This window comes from Eubalaena glacialis, chromosome 7 (genome assembly GCF_028564815.1).
Source record: "Eubalaena glacialis isolate mEubGla1 chromosome 7, mEubGla1.1.hap2.+ XY, whole genome shotgun sequence".
Lineage (NCBI taxonomy): Eukaryota > Metazoa > Chordata > Mammalia > Artiodactyla > Balaenidae > Eubalaena > Eubalaena glacialis.
Genome location: NC_083722.1, coordinates 74,149,045 through 74,168,053, shown reverse-complemented (window position 1 = coordinate 74,168,053; position 19,009 = coordinate 74,149,045). Strand labels below are relative to the sequence as shown.

The 19,009-nt window shown below is 52.1% G+C and overlaps 1 protein-coding gene across 8 annotated transcripts in view; it reads right to left on the bottom strand.

Moving 5' to 3' along the window:
- Positions 1-7,548: 7,548 nt before the first annotated feature.
- DAG1 (dystroglycan 1) overlaps positions 7,549-19,009 on the bottom strand; it is a 61,963-nt gene continuing 50,502 nt past the window's right edge. For all 8 annotated transcript variants that reach the window (XM_061196819.1, XM_061196813.1, XM_061196817.1 and 5 more), the window contains one exon: positions 7,549-12,377. In XM_061196819.1, the coding sequence (XP_061052802.1) occupies positions 9,975-12,377 (2,403 nt within the window). In that variant the 3' untranslated portion in view covers positions 7,549-9,974. The remainder of the gene's footprint in view (positions 12,378-19,009) is intronic.

The following is a 19,009-nucleotide window of genomic DNA, read 5'->3' as shown; positions in this document are numbered from 1 at the left end:
TTCACTAGGCTTGACTTCATGACAAGTGAATGCACAAATCTCTCGGTTTGTGCAAACCAGCTGTGTGGTATGTCTGGTACCACTCCCTCCTTTGTCCAGCTGCTGCCTGGCCAGGGACAGGATGGACCTGGAGACCCTACAGAAGCTTCCCAGCCCCCTAAACTTCACTTGCCAAAGGCATTTCCTTCCCACTTCAGTGTGACATATGACACATAGCAGTCATTTTGGAGAAAGACCAGATGGGAGGAAAATCAGTCCACATGCCAAAACAGAACTGATGGATGGACACATGTCCACTTACTTCTCCAGTCTGTGCTTTCAAACACTTATAGAAGACCAGAGGGAAAATGAAATCAGGGGAAAAAAATCTATCCAGGTAGGAAAAGGCCTAGTCAGAGCCAGCTTGCTGCTGGGATTTGTAGAAATGATTAGTCATTGGAAGGCAAATCTTGGAAGAATGAAGAGATGCAGGGCCTCAGGAGCTGCACCTGGTTGCCAGCTGGGCCATGGGCAAGGCAACAGGCAGGCAAGCCCATCCACAGGGGGTCAGAGTGCAGACTCTGAGGCTGTCCTGCTTCCCCACACAATCCAGTTTACCCTGGGCTGCTACTTTCTGCATGGCGACCTCCACAGAGAGGCTCAGGAGCCAAAGATGAAGATGCCGACGGTGGTGAAGAGGAATGACAAATTTTGCAGGCAAGAAGAGGAGGTAGAGAACGTAGAGATGGGAGAGAATGACGAAGGATGACTGAGGACAGTTCTGGATGACGTGTTGCTACAGGTTTTGGACTATTCCAGAGATGCTGGGAGAGCTGGCTCCCATCTACAGGGCCCCCTGACCTCTGCACTCTTCTTTTTGTTGTAGTGATGCTGAGGCCTATCTCACCTCCCAGTGAGAAGCAACTCGGGAAATTGGATCCCTGTGTGCATTCCTCCTCTGGGATGGAAAAACAGGACTGAAGAGGAAGGAAGGAAGCCCAAAGAAACAGAAGGTTTCCCTCCTGGCTGAGGTTTGTCAGCACTACCCACTAACATGGGGAATAAGGCAGCTCTCAAGCAAGCCGAAGGCTGGTATGAGGCTACAAACAAGAAACCTGATCAATCTTTGTCCTGCTCAGCAGCCCATCTGGGCTGGCTAGGACAATTTTGCTTGTGTACTAGGGTCTTCAGATGACCCATGCCCTTTGTAGAGTAGGAAAAGGGAGCAAAACTGAAAGGTATAGAATTTGCTTGATGCCTTGTCTGCATACTTCCTTTACTGTTGCAATGTGCAAATCTTTACTTGAATTATGTGAAAAAAGCCAGTAAAAAAATTATCAGAAATGTTTATCACCAGCCTAGCCCCACCGCCCATGCATTGCTCCCAAGAAAGCTAATTAAGCCCCATTGCTATTAGAGTTATGTGCTTCCAAAGGCTTGTTGTGACATAATGAAGACATGGTTTCTCCAAGTTGTAAGTGTCCAAGTCAAAACATGCTGCTTTCCTTGCCCCTCTGCCTTCCCCCAAACAGGCCTCCAGGCTGGCTTTGCAGATCTCATTCATGCGTGCACGCACACTCATCATCCTTCAGCCAGTGCATCCCTAACTCTTACTCGGTGCCAGGCCCAGTGAAGACTGGGGGAACTTCCCTCAAGGAGTTCAGTTTGCAGAAGGGGAGAGACAAGCACATAAATGGTTTCCTGTAAACTATAGAAAATGCTACCTCGGGACTTCCCTAGTGGTCCAGTGGTAAAGAATCTGCCTTCCAATGCAGGGGACGTGGGTTGGATCCCTGGTCAGGGAACGAAGATCCCACATGCCGCGGGGCAACTAAGCCCGCGCGCCACAACTACTGAGCCTGCGCGCCACAAATAGAGAGAGAAAACCTGCCTGCCGCAATGAAAAGCCTGCACACCACAACAAAAATCCCACGTGCTGCAAAGAAGACCCAACACAGCCAAAAATAAAATAAATAAATAATGAAAAAAAAAAAAAAGAAAATGCTACCTCAGTTACTATTGCAGTCCTTCCCACTAGGATCCCAGTTTCCATGGAGTTGCTTCCACCTACCTCTGTTCCATGGATGGGGAGCGGGGGGAACAGGTCAGGTGGCAAGTCATGCCCCTATGCCCTCTCCTAACCAGCCCATGTATCCTACTCCAGGCAACAGAGGATTAGATATGACTTGGACAGTTCACGGGAAGGGGAAGCTAGTTCAACCCCTTCATCAGACTCAGTTCCACATGTCTTCAGGGAAGTCTATTAAAGGGAACCCTACCTCCTGACCCTCTGTGGCTCCACTACTGCAAACCCAAGCCCATTACTGAGAATTACCCTTTACCACCAGGGATTTCAGGCCATGGGACATAGCTACTCTCTGCACTGAGCTTTATCTTTGTCCTGATCAGAGTGGATTATGATAAGGTTTGTTTGTCCAGGGAGCTTCTAGGAGCCACTGGAAGAATTCCTGCCTTCCAGGAAAGATGGACAGAATAGGGCAGGTCGGTGAAACAAAACCCTTATGGCAAGTAGAAAGGTCCACAGTCCCTTAGGCCTCTTCTAGGATGGATGATTTCAATTCAGTTAAATTCAATTTAGTTAAATTTAAATTTCAGTTCAATTTGGCACTTTTGAGCCCTAGAATAAAGACAGCATCATGCTAGGCCCCAAGGATGCAGCAGAAATCAAGACTGTTGAGCTTACTCCACCCTCACTGAACTTGCGATCTCCAAGTCTGGCCTTTGTCTGCCTGCTGCTCAAACCAGGCCCTGAATCTGTAGGGCTTGACTGCTGGCCCTCCGTGCAGGACCACTACCATCCCCTGCAGCCGTGGGTGTGGCCAAAGCACCACCAGGCCAGACCAGGCTATAAAGGCTGAAGTCACACTCAGGTTTCCCCAGGGTCCTGGGGTGGGTAGCAGCAGGGATCAGTTGCACAGCAGCATCTGGGTTAGCACTGCTAGTTATGTATTAATAACTCCCCCAGCTGGCAGGCCTGGCATGGGCATCAGCTTTCCGAGAAGGTAGCCTTTCTGACCATAAGTTAACAGTACAGACTGAGGAATTCCTAGTAAGGCTGAACAAAGTACATCTTCCTCTTGCCTTCAGAGAACAGAAAGGTCATGTGTTCCCCTGAGCCCTCCCTCCCCCAGTCTTTGCTCATTTCAACCAAGCCCTCCCTCATCCCCGGATTTGCTCCAGGGATCTTCTTGGGGCTCAGAGGGTGGTTGTGTCCCTCTCCTAGCCCTGCCTGGCCTAGGGCCTCTCTGAGGAGAGGAGTAAGCTGATTGTACTGCCTGGGACCCAGGGTGGGCCTTGGGAGCCACAGTGGCTGCTGAGTCAGAGCCATTGGGGTCACACTGGATGCCTCCTTAGCCTCTCATTTGCCCTCTAATCACTGTACTGGACACAGGAATGCTGGCCTCCCCCCTACACACATATGCACCATGTGCTGCTCAAACGAGGACTCCATCCCCTTCAGCATCCCCCAAGCCCAGCTCCTTGTCCAGCCCAACTAGGCACATGTTCCCTGAGGGTGAGTTCATCCAGGACAAAGCTGGTCCTCTCCCACAGGCACACCTGGAGGCAAGCTGCTGCCACCTCCCATCAGGACCTCCCCATCCCCTGCCATCGTGGGCTGGAGCCAGCCCCTTTCTTCACCTTTCTCTCCCAAGACCTTTTGCAACAGAGATGCTGAGGGAAATGGGGCATGATCCCTGGGAAAGGAGCTGGCCTAACCTGAACTCCCAGCCATTTTAGCAAGTCCCAAACCTGGGCTTTGCCCTCTACAGCCTGAGGCTGCAACACCATGAGAACACAAGGCAAGAGTACACTCAGCCCTGCCTTTGGGAGCTCTAGCCAACTGCCAAATGGATGTTCCCTGCTGTCCTAGTGAGTGCCCAGGGCTGTGGAGACAGCTTTGGGCAGGGTGTTCCCTGGGGCTTCAGGGTGCCCCCACTCCAGGGTCGACTCAGAGAAAGTGTCATCTGCTACCCCATCCCTGTCTGTTTCTACTGCCAAGTGTCTTCCCCTAGGGGCACAGCAACTGGAGCCGCCTGGCTTCCATCCAGGACCCTCCCAGATCCGCAGCAATTTAGGCCGTGTCCTCAGGAGCTCTCAGGCTGGAGGAAGAGGAGACTCAGGGAGCATTCAACAAGTGCTGAGCCCTACTGTGTGCAGGCCCCATGCTGGCCTCCACCGCAGGAATCCTGGAGGTTTACAAAAGCTAAGGTGCAAAGGAAAGGTCCTTATTCCTTCCTGCCTAAGTACATCCGAATTCAAGGTTTGCCGGCAGGGCCCCAGTAACAGAAGCCATCTGGAAGCCTGGGCCCCAGACTCGCCCCTCCCATTTATTCTCTTCTAGCTTCCCTTTCTGAAGGAGAACGGCCGCGGCGAAAGGCAGGCTCCAAACCCCAGCAACTCGCACCCTAATGCCCTCAGGGTCTGTGCCTCGGTGGCTGAGCGAGAAAAGACCCGCCCAGTTAAAGCGCCAGTCCGCGGCCTAACTCGGAGCGGCTCTCGGCAGCAGGCCCTACCGCCTTAGCCCTGCCTACAGCCCCGCTCGGCCCCGCCCCGCTCTAGGCTTGGTCCAGTGCCCGGCCTTCTCAGCTCTGCTCTAGGCCGGGTTCCACCCTCCCACAGCCAGCCTCCGCTGTTACTTAACCCCGCCCACAGCCTGACTTGCCCATTGCTGTCAGGCTTACTCCAGCCTGTGGCGCCACCTCCTGGGAGCCCATGGACACTGTCCCCCCTCTTTGGCCCAGAGCCCCTGGCAACTGGCTCGACGCCGGGCTGACATGGGGCGCCCCTGAACCACTACCAGGGTTGAGAGCTGCCCCTGCTACCGCCCGGAAACCACCCAGGGGCACCTCCTGGACACACGGAGCCTTCACAGGGACACAAACAGACCAACTTAGCCCCACCCCAGCTGAGACTCTAGGGTTACCTCCATCAGTGGCTTCAGGTTAGACATTAAGCAGAACTTCCTGAGGCCAAGAGAGCAAGGGCAGGGTCATTTCCTGGGCTCCTGCGTCTAGGTCTTGGGGTGAGGTATGTGTCCCTGAACTCTGCACTGGGGACAGCTTTTCCTGGTATTTATCAGTGTGGTATCCTACAAGTAATTGACCCCCAACTCCCCACTCTGGGACTCAGTTCTATCTGCAATATAGGACCAGTCTCAGCTCTGGGTCTTGAAAGTTGTGAGCAGAGCAGCAGCCTGGGGGCTGTAGGTGGAGACGGTGAGGACCCTGTGGTGGTGGGAGTGAGCCCATCAACCCTGAGGGCAGTGGGGCCAGTGAGGGCCCCAGTGGCCAGGTCTCCATGCTGCCCTTGCTCCATGCTGCCCTCAGGTGTAGGAGCACCCCATTCCCAGCAGATGGGAACCCTTACTTTGAATCTCTTGCCATATCTTCTCTGGGTCTGCTAGGGTCCTCATAAGGGAAATGGTGCCATCTCCCAGGGGGGCTTCAAATAATTTTTTGCTGCTCTACAAAATGAACAGAATTTTACAATCTGAAAAAACCTAAAGTGTTTAGGTCACACTTAGAATTGAACCTGCTTTGCCTTAGCCACAGTACCTGGACCTTTGCCCTCTCTGGGCCTCAGTCACCTTGCCTCAACATGGTGATTGAGAAGGTAGCGAAGCAGGAAGCTTTAGCTTAAAAGCATTAGCTCATTTGTATTTTTAAGATATAGTAATAGAGAGAGAGGAGTGAAGCTCACCCTTGAAAGACTGATGCTTGAGTGGGGCCTTCCATGCTTTAGAGCAGCCAGGGAAGGGCCTCTTGTAGGAGATTTTTCTGCTTGTTGGGAACAAGTGGAGGTGGGTGAGTCATTTGGAGCCTCCAGTCCCCACCAAACTGGTGATGTTCTAGAGAACTAGGCTGGCCAGGAGCTCTTAGACATCCCAATATTCTGCAGCCAATGCCCTGGCCCAAGGCAGTACCTTTATACCAGGAAAGAATGAAGAGTCTTCTAGCCTTGCTTGGATTCTCTGACCCTTTTACAGGCAGATGCACTGGGGGTGACTTGTTATCCCAATTCCACTCCCCCAGTTCCCAGGGTTTCTCAGAATCCCTTGGAGAACAGCACTGTCCTATCTCACAGATGGGGAAGCCAGGCCAAAGGGATCCTGGGAACTTGCCCTGGGTCAGAGACAGAGGGGGAAGGCAGATTTCTGTGGGTCTGACAGCTCCCCCTCCCCTCCCCCACTGTAGCCCTTTTTTCCTGCCCCTTTCCTACATCACCCTCTCTAGCTTGAAAAAAGTGAGTAGACAGTCCCTATCCCCACCAAGGAGACCTGGCAGGAGTGCTGTGGGGCAGAGGCCCGCCAGGCCAAACATCAGATATTCCTAAAGGAGAGGGCAGAGCGGAGGCCAGAGAACCTTGTGGCTTCTCGTCTTCCTACCCTGCTGACCTTACTATTCTCTGCTGAAAGCAGGAATCCCTTTACTCGAGTTCAGGACAGTGAGTCCACTCAACCCAGTGGCTTCAGGTTAGACATTAAGCAGAACTTCCTGAGGCCAAGAGAGCAAGGGCAGGGTCATTTCCTGGGCTCCTGCAGCTAGGTCTTGGGGTGAGGTATGTGTCCGTGAACTCTGCACTGGGGACAGCGTTTCCTGGTATTTATCAGTGTGGTATCCTACAAGTTAATTGTCTGACACTCAACTCCCAACTCTGGGACTCCGTTCTATCTGCAATACAGGACCAGTCTCAGCTCTGGGTCTTGAAGTTTGTGAGCAGACCAGCAGCCTGGGGGCTGTAGGTGGAGATGGTGAGAACCCTGTGGTGGTGGGAGTGAGCCCAAAAGAGGCACCAGTTGTTCTGTGACCAATGGCCCTGATCCTGCCTCTGAAGACACAGCTGCTGCATCCCCTGCCTCCCACGCCCTGGCAGTGTCCCAGGACAATCTGCCCCTTCCTGGGCACTAAGTCATGCTAAGGCTACCCAGCTGGCCTGTCCATCCCAGGCAGGGCACTTAGAGGCAGGCCCCCAGAAACTATAGGCCCAATGAGGGCAGAACAGCCTGGCCAGAAACCATTCTCCCCTTCTCCCCACTCCAAGGCCAAGGCCAAGGCCAAACCTGCCTTGAGACTACCTGGGAGACTGGCCAGCCTCAACCCCACAAGGTAGTGGGCAAGGGGTCCAGCCTGAGGGACCCCTGTCTGGGACCTGCAGAAGCTGACCCACTCTGGGGCAGACAGCCTGTAGCAAGACCTCTCCCACCATCCTCCCCTCCCGCCCAGTCTCATTGGGTTTTCTGCCCGTTCCTCTCCCCACCCCGCACTACAGATGAGGAAATTGAGGCTCAAGGAGACTTATCTCAGCTGGCTCAGGCAGAAGAGGTGCTAAGGAGGGCTCATTGGTTGGCAGAGCTTCTGGTGCACACACCCACCCCTCCCAGAGGCACAGAAATGGTAAGGATGTGAAGGCTATTTGGTCAGCTGCTCAAAGGCCACCTCCGAGTGGGCCTAGCTGGGTCCCCTCTTCCCTCTGTCACATGGACTCCAGTTCCACCCTACACTCATGTTGTGTAGGGGCCAGGGAAAGAGATGCTTGGAGGCAATGGCATTGTAATAAAGACACTGTTTTATTTAGTTCGATATGTTTCTATACAGAATGCAGAAAACACATCTTAAAATCATATAGAAGGAAATAAAAACACGTCAGTGGTTGGTGAACACTTGAATGTGAGATTGGCTCTCTGTCTCACAGAGTCCAAAGACCACTGCCAGCCGGGCACTCAGGGGAGGAGGCGGCCTGCAAGGGCATTGTTGCTGTTGTTATTCTGTTCACTGCCCCATCGCCTCCTGTTGCTATGGTAACAGGCCATTCTGGGCCAGCCACGTCTCTGCGTGGCAATGCCCGATGGTGAGGTTGCTAGAGGCAACGGAGCTATTTGGAAGGCCTTTCAAAGCCCTCACCTGGAACACTGGAAATTGTTTATCTTTTGGCAAGGTCATCAAAAATAATCTCACCAGGTCAGACTCAGCTTGCGCTCCTGACTCTGGGGCACTGGGGAAACTCCGGCTTGGATCAGGGCTTGGAGGCACAAGGCCCAGTCATCACAGGTCCACTGAGCCCTCATCTACAGGCTTCCCCCACAGTGGCACTGCTCACCCCACCAGGGGACCAGGCAGGAGAGAGAGGCTAGGCCCTGTGGGAGAAGGCGCAAGCGGGAATACCCTCCAGAGAAGGGCAGGGTGGAGACCCCTCCACTCTGACCGTCCCTCCCCTCCTGAGGCAGCACACATGAATCCTCTGCAAAATGGTCAATATGGCTTAGAAGTGGCTGCTTGGTGTGCAAAGGGAGCCTGGGTCCACCCACCCGCCCTCGATCACGGAAGGGATACATTATTGCAAAAGGCATTCCTCCCTAAAAGGTACCCAAAATAACTCTCAGACATCAAGAAGTCATGCTCAAAATGGTTTCTTCCAAAGGAGGAGAATCAAAGCTGAGTGGGTGCCCCTGAGTCACGGGACAGAGATGCAGATGGATGGACAGATGTTCTGCTAAAAAAGGCAAAAGAAGCCCCAGTGTAATTCCAGAATTTAAACCATTAGGAAAAGAAGGGGGGGAAAAAAAATCAAAATGAGCAAAGCCGTCAGTCCCATGGAATCAACACTAAGAGCTTGTACAAACTGCTGTAAGCATCACCATTTTTAATCTTTTTTTTTAATAAAACAATTTGAGGCTGTATAAAAACTTTAGTAAAAAATTAGCTTTGAGAGCCCCCAAATTTTTACTATGAACTATTGCTGGCACTCCTCCCCAGCCACCAGACCTTTCCCAGCTGTTCAAGCCCAAGGCCTGGGACTGGAGCGCCAGAGAAAAGGGGTGGGGTGGGTCAGGGTTGGGCTGTGGACTGTTGGGACAAAGTGGCCAAGGTCAAGTGAGGAAAGAGCATCACATGACATAAAAATATTGCATCTTCACCAAAATGTCCCCCACTGAGTGTTTCAAAAATCCATGATATTCCTTTTAGGAGGGGAAAAAAAAACACACAGAAAAAGGGTAAAAGAAAACAGGTTGATGTAGTCGAGTCTCTCGACTTCCCCAGGCATCCCCACGAGCAGCTGGCCCACCTGGAGCACCTAGGTTGGGGGTCACGGCCACCACTGCCTCTTGGAGTCCCCTTTCCATGGAAATGAAGACCCCTTGGTTGTGGGCCGCTAGCGTGCATGGGGTGGGGGTGTGGATGTCCATGGCCTAAGAGGCCCCTCCAGCTTCCAGCCCCTGGCAACAGTGGGACAGCAAACCCAGCACCAGGGCCCTGGCCCCTAAGCCAGGGCCAGGAGGCCCCCAGTCAGGCTCTCTGGGGTATCAGAGCAACGAAGTTTACGTAGTGTCAAAAAATAGGATTCCTTTGATAAAAAATACTGTCCCTTGGTCTTCTCTAAGTTTGAAACACCCTGGGAGCTTATTTTTAGCAAAGCAATTTCCCATACCCACCCCAAAATTACACATACAAGTTTAGGTAAACAGCAGATTAAATGTAAAAACTTAACCTTAACTTCTGAAAGTCCTTTGAATTTAATCTTTAGCTACTGTTTTCCATGTTACATCCTGCAGCTAGACACACGTGAATAGAAAAAACAGTACAGTTAGTGTTAAAGGCAAAACGCAGAGAGCCGGGAGGCCGCCCAGCACTGCCTGCGAGTTCATTCACGGTTCCTCGCTCCCTCCATCTACCTCTACTCCAAACGGTGCTTTCAGAGCCAGCCTTCAAAAACGCAGCGAAGAATTTTCTATGAACAAACAAAAAGCTGTTAGGCAAAAATTAAAAGTAAAAATGTCCCCAAAGTCTCTCCAGCTGCTTTGGGGTTTAGGAGGACCAAGTGGGCGGGCTTGTCCAGGCCCCGTGTGTGTCAGCGTGTGCTAGGTCAGGTGTCGGCTCCCAGTGGGTGATGGTCTGCAGGCCACTGGTCTCCACAGACAACACCGTGTGGTCTCCAGGGCCCTGCCCTAGCCCTGCCTCCACCCAGGCGCTTGTGGGTTAAGGGGGGACATAGGGAGGGGGCGACCGGTATGGGGTCATGTTCTTGGGACGGGAGCCCTTGCCCTCCATGGGGGCTGTGAAGGGCGGCGGGGGCTGGTAGGGAGGCGCATTGGGATCCTCATCCCGCAGGGGTGTGTACTCTCCCACGGTGTCCTGGTTCAGAGGAGTGGTCTCGGGCACATTCTGGTTGGGGTACTCAGGAGGGGGGAGGGGGGCTTTTTCCTCCTGCAGGATAAGCGGCATGCTGGAAGAGGGTGGGGGCTTGGAGTCGTCCAGCTCGTCTGCAAAGATGATAGGCACCCCCTTCTTGATGAAGGTGGCCTGGTCCTCAAGGGTGAGCTTGCCCTTCCTCTTCTTGCGATAGCAGATCATGGCAATGATGCCAGCGATAAGCAGGATGGCTGCAACCACCACGGCCGGAATGACCGTGTGCAGGTAGACATCATCCTCGCTGCTCTTCTCAGGGTCCCTATCTGGCACCTCCGTAGGTGGTGCCTCTGAGGGCACCCTCCTGGGTGACGCCACTGGGACAAACTGTAGATGCCGACAGCTGCCAGAGCCTGTCACAGAAATGCTCATGGCCTTGAAGTCGGGCTCCAAGGCGTTGGCGAAGGCAGCTCGAGGTTTGCCATCATCCTCAGCGATCCTCTGGCTCAGCCCCGTGATCTGCTCCTTGGGGCAGGGCTCCAGGGGCAGTGTATTGTTGGTCCATTCCACCACAATGGAGCCCCGGGTGATATTCTGCAGAGTGATGGTGCTGCAGTTGCGGTCCCCAAAGGCGAAGGCCAGCTTCTTCACCAGGGCAATCTTCTTGTGAATGTCATTCACCACAGCTGCTGGGTCACCCACAAACTTGGCCTTGAACCTAGCAGGAGCCCTATCCCCTTGAGGGCGCCTGTGGACATGGATCTCGAAGGCATCCACAGCTGATAGGCCCCCTTTGTCTGTGGCGTGCATGAAATATTCGTGCTTGCCCACGTGGCTGCTGTCAGGCAGGCCATACATGAGCTGGCTGTTGCTGTTGAACTGCACCCAAGACTTCTCGCCTACCAACTGCTGCTCCCGAAGCTTCAGGGTCAGCTTCAGCTTATCAGTGGTGGTGTCCTCATTGTCATAGAAGGTGTCTGACGGGATCTTCACCTCAAAATAGGTGCCAACCCAGGCATCCACCCTGTCGATATGGTTCTTGAGCTCTGGGCGCTGATTGGGTTCTCCTCCGCGGGGCATCCCACTGGTGGTGGTGCGGATGCGAGTAGGCGGGGAGGCGGTTTCCAATCTGGTGATGGGAGCTTTGGTGGTGACCCGGGGCACCGGTCGGGGTGTCCGTGGTTTCTTGGTCGGCCTTCTAGTCGTGGTGGTTGAGGAATCAGTAGAAGGTGTGGCTGGTTTTGGCGTGGATACTCGTGGCTTCTTGGTGGTAATTGTGGGAGGGGTAGCAACTGCCGTGGGCTCCACATAGCCAGGAATGGTCATTGTTGGGCGGATCTGGCCAGGAACTGTGGTGCCAGCTTCTGACACCCGAGTGGGCTGGATGGGGCCGAGGGTTGGGGTCTGAATAATGGCACCTCGAGTCCGAATGGTGACTGTGGGCTTCCCAGGCACAGGATCCCTGACTGGAGGAATCATGGTCTCGGTTGGAGGAGCAATGGCTGGAGATGTGGGGGTGGGCACAATTCTGGATGGTGGCTCCTGGATGGCCGTGGTTGGGGGCCCAATGGCAGTGACAGGTGTGGGTGTGGCATGGATCTGCCTCCGGATGCGTTTGGGGAGAGGGGGTTTCTTGTTGGCGATGTGCCAACCCACCACAGGGTAGCCAAGCTGGGCAGACATAGCACCTTCCCTGGCGGGGACCTCCACACCACGAATGTCAGGCACACTGTTCTGGTTCAGGGAGCAGCCCAGCTTCCAGGAGAGCAGGGCCCCATTCTCTACCACCTTTTTTGCATTTCCTGGGCCAGCCATGAAAGCCGACATGTCAAACAGTCTGTTATTCACCACTGGCACCAACTTCATGTTGTGAAGCTCCACTTCTGAGAAGCTCCGCATCCTGTGCAGAAGGTCAATCCTTTGCTTTGGGGTCATCTTGGTGAGGTCAGCATCCAGAATTACTGTCAGGACAGTCACAGGCTCATCGGCAGCACAGACAGATGATACCACCTCACCAGGGTCTGGTGACGCTGCCCGCACAGACTGTGGCTCACTGTGGTCTTCAGGGTAGACCTCGATAGAGAACACACTGGAAGTCTGAGGGACGTGGCTTCCGTTGGCCCCCAGCCGTGCAGCACTCACTGAAATGTAATGCACGCCCTTATCAGTGTCAAGGGGGAGACCCTCCAGGGTGTGGCTCTGTGGGTCCCACTGCAGCCAGGACGGTAAGGCCTCCTTCCCTGCTGCTGATACCTAGAAGAGATGTCAGCATGAGTTAATTGCCACCATCACTGCATAACCCGAAAATGATCACAACAGTTAACCACTGGCCTAACCTGTGTGACAGGCCTGAGGTACAATTCAGAATTCCTGGTGGAGGAACCAACGCCTCTCTCCTGGAGCTCATTTACCTGTCAGGAAAGACTGGGGCTGCCAGATGGGCTAGCATGGAAGGCAAATGATTCGCCCAAGGCCACACGGTGGGGAGACAGCAGTTCTGGCACTCAAAACACATGTCTCATCCCAGAGAACTGATGCCATGGAGCTCAAGAATGTTGCAGGTTTTTATACCAGTGAAGTGCCCTGCCACCTACTCGTCCACTCTGCCTGCAGAATCAAGCCCGAGTGTCTCATCCCTCAGCACTACTTTCCAACCTTGCCTCAGACTTCTACCCTACCCTCCACAGATACCACAACTTTGCTCAAGGTATATGCCTGGCCTAGAGTGCCTCTCCTGCCCAGAAGTGGAAATGCACATCGGTCTGGGTGCAGGGACAACTCAATGCCCCCAGATGCCTCATTTTACAACCACCATGTTACATTCAAGTGTAGTGGGGTACATTTGGTTAGCTGTATCTAATGTCTTAACACTGCTTTTCAAATCTCAAGAAAAACTGCAATGCCCAGGGTAGGGGAATGTAAACAATTATTCTAAGAAGAGTGTTTATCAAAGGCATTCCAAGGACCTCCAGTCTCTCTAAAAGAGAATTCTGTAGTCACCTAAGTTTGGGAAATGGACAGAGCTTACCTCTGTCCTTGGAAAGCCGAAGCACAGAGCAGGCCTCAGGAGCTCATCCCCTTTTCCACCCAACAGCACCTCCCAGACTTATTTCAGGGTGGAAGTCCTCCACAGCGACATGACTGGTAATACGTAAAGCCCCCAAGGGAATGCCACCAAAAAAACTTCCACCATCAGCTGACAAGAGGGAAACAAGACTCGCCTCTTGCCCAGGCCCCATCTATGACTTCTCTCACCTTCGGGAAACACCTATTCCTGCCCCCAATGCAAGAAAGGTGGGACCCACTCTCTGGTCTGCCTAAAGGCACTCTCAGTCAGCTCCACTGCCCTGTCCATCAAGTCCAGAAACACAATGGCCAACAGATGGCATGTCTTACTGCCAGCCTCGGCCCAGGAATTGCCCTTCCTGGTCATTGCTTGTCAGGAGAGGGAAACTAAAATGCTTCCCTCCCTGTGGCAGGAAGGCCACAGCTATGGCTGCTGGGTTCCCCAAGGGCTCTGGTTCGTCAGGCTTCCTCCTTCCAAGAGCCAGGTGCCTGAGTGATTGGGGAAGAGACCCTGAACTCATACCTGCTCTTCCCAGCCAGGACCCAGGTGTCCATGCGCATGCCATTCCATCAACCTTATCAGAGACCAGATATTTACCCTGCCTATAAAGAGATTTCCTACCTCCAGCAAAAAGCCATGAGAAGACATATGACATTATTAGGAGTTGTCCTTTATTGACTGCTCTCTGAACCACTGAGTTCACAGAGTTTCTTTTGTGACACCACATTCCATCAACCCTAGGGTGCACAATCATCTAATTAATGAACCACTAAGAATCCCCCATCCCATCACTCACCATCCACTGCAAACAGAGCCAACATCAGAAATGGTAAAACAACTGTAAACATGGGTGTCTTCAAATCCATGAAAAACACTAAATATATTCTTCCTTTACAATCTTTTTTAGCTACAAAAATACTTATTACAACTGCTTTGACTGAAAAACCTATGCTTTAAATTTTTTCAGTTCAATTATGTTAAATACAAAAACTGCCACATCCACATATAAACATATAAAGCAAAGGTTGAATGATCTAGTTTTGCAAAAAATGTGAAGCAAAGATGTTAAGGCCAAATGGAGTAGTCAAGGGAACCATGAGATGTTTTACAGGGGTGGGGTAAGAACTTCCTGAGAGGAAGAGAGTAGGTGAGCCAGGGCGTGGACCCAGGTTTCCGGCCACCCAAGGGTATCTCTCCTAAGCCCACTCCATCCCAATGACTACCACTGGAATGAGAGCACACCTGCAAGAGATCGGGCAGAGAAAGGAGAAAGGGAGGGCCAAGAATGGATCTCTGGATGAAGTCAGCCAAGGAGAAGCCACTTGTAGAGAAGACTGAACAGGGCCAAGAGAGACCAGGAGAGGCTCCAGATGGGTGCCAAGTGGCTGGCCAGGCCCATGGGATATGCCTCAGTGGCCAGGCAGTTAGCCCTGTGCCCAGTGCCATGTGTTCCATCAGCACAGATGAGTAAGCAGCACCAGTGCTTTTTCAAGTCTGTCTCAATTACGTAAGGGCACTTTATAACAGAGAGAACAGAGAAGGGCCCTCGCCTCCTCAAGCTTCCCTGGCTGGCTCGGCTTCCCTTTCTGCTGACCCCCAACAGCCACAGTTCTGTTGTCAGACATGCCCTAAGGCATAAACCCAGGTTGGTCAAGGCTCCCACACAGCCAGACTTAGAAAATATACACTTATTTGAACTACGCCAAGTAACATTTTAACATGTTAATAACGTGTAACATAAATAACAAACATTAAAGAAAACCCCAGGTTTCACCAAAGCAAGTTATAATGCTCAATCTCAAACTGGGCGATGGAAGAGCAGAACTGTGTAGCTTCATTTTGGTTACTGAAACAAATTCTTTCACTATGGTCTACCCACAGCTTTAGAGACAACATTTGGGATAAGCCATGTCAGAAAAACAGAGCCAAGCCACTCCACCCTGCACCTGCCCTCCCTTCTGCAAATTCTGGCTCCTCAGGGTACTGGAACCCTGGCCACAGGATAGGTGTTCAACCTGGATCTACACCCGGAAGCAAACAGTCCCCGGTGTGTTGGGTACTCCTCAGACAAGGAGAGATTCTAACCTGAACATTCTAAAATCCATGCATCTCTGAGCATCTTGGTACTGCAAACATCAGGTCCAGGCAGCACTTTGGTTGGCAATGATTCATTTTAATAGAAAGGCCACAGGAAGCAAAACAAATCTGAGTTCCACAAGGAGCCTACCCAAGTCACAGGGAAGCTGACATCTCTGCATTTTCAAGGCCATTTAGGGAAAGCCCCTGAACTGGGAAGTCTGAACATGCCTGAAGGTCTGGCAGTGTCCACAGTCCCCAAAGGATTCCACTAGCGGCCCCCCTCCCTCTCAAGGGCACTCAGTTGAGGGAACGCTCTGGGATGCAACACCTGCTCTACTGTGACAAAGCAGGAGCCCCTCAGTCCATGGGAACTCTGGACATCCTCCCCAGCTTGCAAAACTTCCAGGCTCTAGACCACTTTTCCTCTCAGGGCCTAAGGGTGAAGTGGGATATGAAAGTTCCTTCTCAGAGACACAGCCCCCATGACAAGCCAGGACTCATCTCTATAAAAACACCATACCCGAAGGGAAGCCCCATCTCCAGGCAGTCTGAGGCTTCATCCAACCTCAGCCTCAGCTTTCTCACATGTAAGAAGGGGGAAAAGATGCCAGCCTTGTATGATCACAGGGCCAGGCACACGCTGGACTCTGTCAGTGCTGGTTCCTCACCCGCCCCTATGGGCTGAAAGAGGACACAGTACACATTGTGAGGCTGCTGCAGGAATGGATCCAGGGCGTGTCCAGGCTCCACTCCCCCATCCTCTTTCCCAAATGGGCTTGGACCCAGCACACACTGAGGCTTTGTCTCCCTGTTCATACCCCAAAGCAGAAACTCAAAGCATCAAAGGGAAGTGGAGAGGCCACAGGAAGAGGAAGCCAGGACCCTATAGGGGAACACGGCCAAGGCTGGGGACCCTCAGGGACTTGCTTACCTGTTAAGACCTGTTTGCTAAGAGTGGATGAAAACGTTGAGGGGCATAGAGGGCAGGGAGAACTTGCTGCAGGTGACAGCCCAAAGCCAGCACTCACATCCTCTAAGTCTAAAAGAGATGTGCTTGATCCTGGCATATTTGCACATGAGATTCCGACTATCCTTGGAATCTTTAGTTTACTCATATAGAAATTTCTGTCCTAGCTGTACTGTAACCACCCACAACTGACCCTCTAAGGACTGCCAGGCTAGAAATGGCAGGCAAGAAGCAGGAATCAGAGCTCTGTGTGAAGTGCTCATAACACCAGCACATGTATTTGGGGTGACAGGCTGTCCCCGGCCATGGAACTCCCCCAGGGTTTCAAGGCACCCCCAGGTTTTCAAGTCACCCTCCATCCTTAAATACCAACACTCCCTTGCTGACCTTATAAAGCAGCCATCTTGGAAAGGAGACTTCAGGCAATGGGAACACCTGCAGGAGGCAGAAACTGCAGGAGGAAGCCTGATTTGAGATCATGGGCTCTAGATCACAGGCCACTCAGAAAGAGCCAGAAATCTTTCCAGTTTCAGCAACCCTCAGAGAGAACATGCTTCTGAGATGGAAGGCAAGCCCAGCACTGAGGAAAACAAGATCTTGAACAGCCACACACCCAATTTTAGAAATTTTGATCCATAAAGTACATCCAAAAACATTAAGAATCAAAACCACAAAACCTGGGCAGACACATAAGGAGTTCTGAAGACTACCTGCCCAGCGATGCCCACAATTAATCACCATGACCAATGATTGGGGAACTGCCAAACGTGAAGGTTTTGGTCACTCCTCAGTCTATACTAGCAGATGACTAGTAACTGACTTCCTATTCAGTTCTCAGACATTCTCTTCAACTTCTTCGCTGGAGCCTTCTCTTGCACAGTAGACTGTCAAACACTTGGTCTGATAAAGATACAGCACCTGTGCTAAAACACCATGCAACGCAAGTAGAGTCTCTCACTCCAAATCAGCATAACATACCTGGAGAAAGAACAAATCGGCAGAGGAGCTTATATTACTTAGTCCCTCATCAAAGAGCAGATTTCTGCCCATCAAAACTGAGGAGCTGGACTCTCACTAGGGCTTAATTAACTATATGACCACTGGTTTCTAAAACCAAGAAAACCTAAGCTTTATCATTCAGAACCCACAAGGTGGTATCTTACCCATGCAGGAGTTATGGGACTTAGAAATGGCAAGCAAAAGTTCCAGAAAGATGGATGAGCACTTTCATATCCTTGTCACTTGGGTGAGTTGATGCTGGCCAGCAAAGAGGGATCTTAGGAATAAAGTATAATCAAGAAACTGCATTTGGTGAGAATTCCCCCACACTACAAACCTTTTGGAGGGTCCTTTGAGCCTCAGTGGTGGCACCTTCCAACCAACACCTCAAGACAGGACAGCCCCAGGGGTTCAGGCTGGGACCTTCCCTGAATCCCCAACAGATGTGCCAGAGGGTCTTCTCAGTGGTCCATTTCACAGTGGCACAAACTGCTGCCCTGTGACACCCCACTGCTTGGGCCTCTTAGCAGCCTGCCCTGGCAAAGTCCCTGCCTTCCCTCAGACCTGGTCACTGGCTCCTGGACCCTTCAGCCCCTCACCCCTCACCCAAGCTGCGGAGCTGAGCCAACCCGCAGCCGTCTATGGCTGGGTACCGTAGGCAACACCCTGGAGGCACTCACACATGAGGTGATCAAGGCCTCCTTGGGGCAGGCCGACTGTGTGGTGGGCTCCTTTGCTCAGGGGGGCAGGAAATAGTCCCTCTGATGGAGTCAGCTTCCAGTCACGTTTCAGAAGCCCCCATGGTGCTGACTCGCATTCAGGGTGATCCTGTGTCTGTGCCATGGACTATGACAGTGAGACTAATCTGCTCTGTGGCCAAGCTCAGCTTCTGCAAATGATGCACATGGGCAGTCACATGGCTGGGTTGTGGGGAGATGGCACATGTCAACAGGAAGAGCCTCTGGCTTGAGGTCAAAGGCCAAGACTTTGCCCCCACAGAAGGTGAGGAACCAGGGTAGAACCAGGGTAGACATACTTTGCTTTACCGAGTAGAGCAGAGCCACACCCATGAGAGACAATCATTGGTTCTGTTGCTTGACATTCAAACCTCAAACCAGAATATGGCTGTTGCCACAAAGGCCAAGGCCGCAGGATCACATGTTGAACACAACCTGTCCAGCCCCATCAGTGCCCCTCTGGTCTGAATTATGAAGCATTTTATCCGATGTTAACTGTTCTCATCTGAAAACAAAAATTAATCATTTTCCCCCCAAAGTAAGGGACAGCTTAGCATAGTTATAGCCACTAATAAAATTCTCAGAATCAGTCCCTCAATCCCAAGCCCTGACATCAACTATTTTTACTTTGTCATGTTTTCAGTCCTTGTCAGTAATTTTTTTCCTAAAACATAGAAGCCTATATATTCAATAATAAGTATTTGAGCTGATATGTCTGGGCAAATGCCATTCTGACAACCCACCCCCAAGGATGCCTTCCTTCGCCAACCCGCATTTCCCAGTGTGCTCCGTTCACAAGGGATCAATTCAGAGCCAGGGAACACCCACTTGAGGCAGGAAGAAACTGCAGTTCATCTCATGCAGGCGGGGTTGCCACAAAGCTCTCAAGCATCCAAAGAAATACTCCTTTCATGAGCTCCCCTTCCTGGCCAAAAAGAGTACCCATTGTTCTCATGGGAACAATTGGGGGCCTATGCCAGCAGATGAGAGCACAGTCCCAGGAAGGGCTGCTCCCAGTCTGCTGACATCTTGGGCT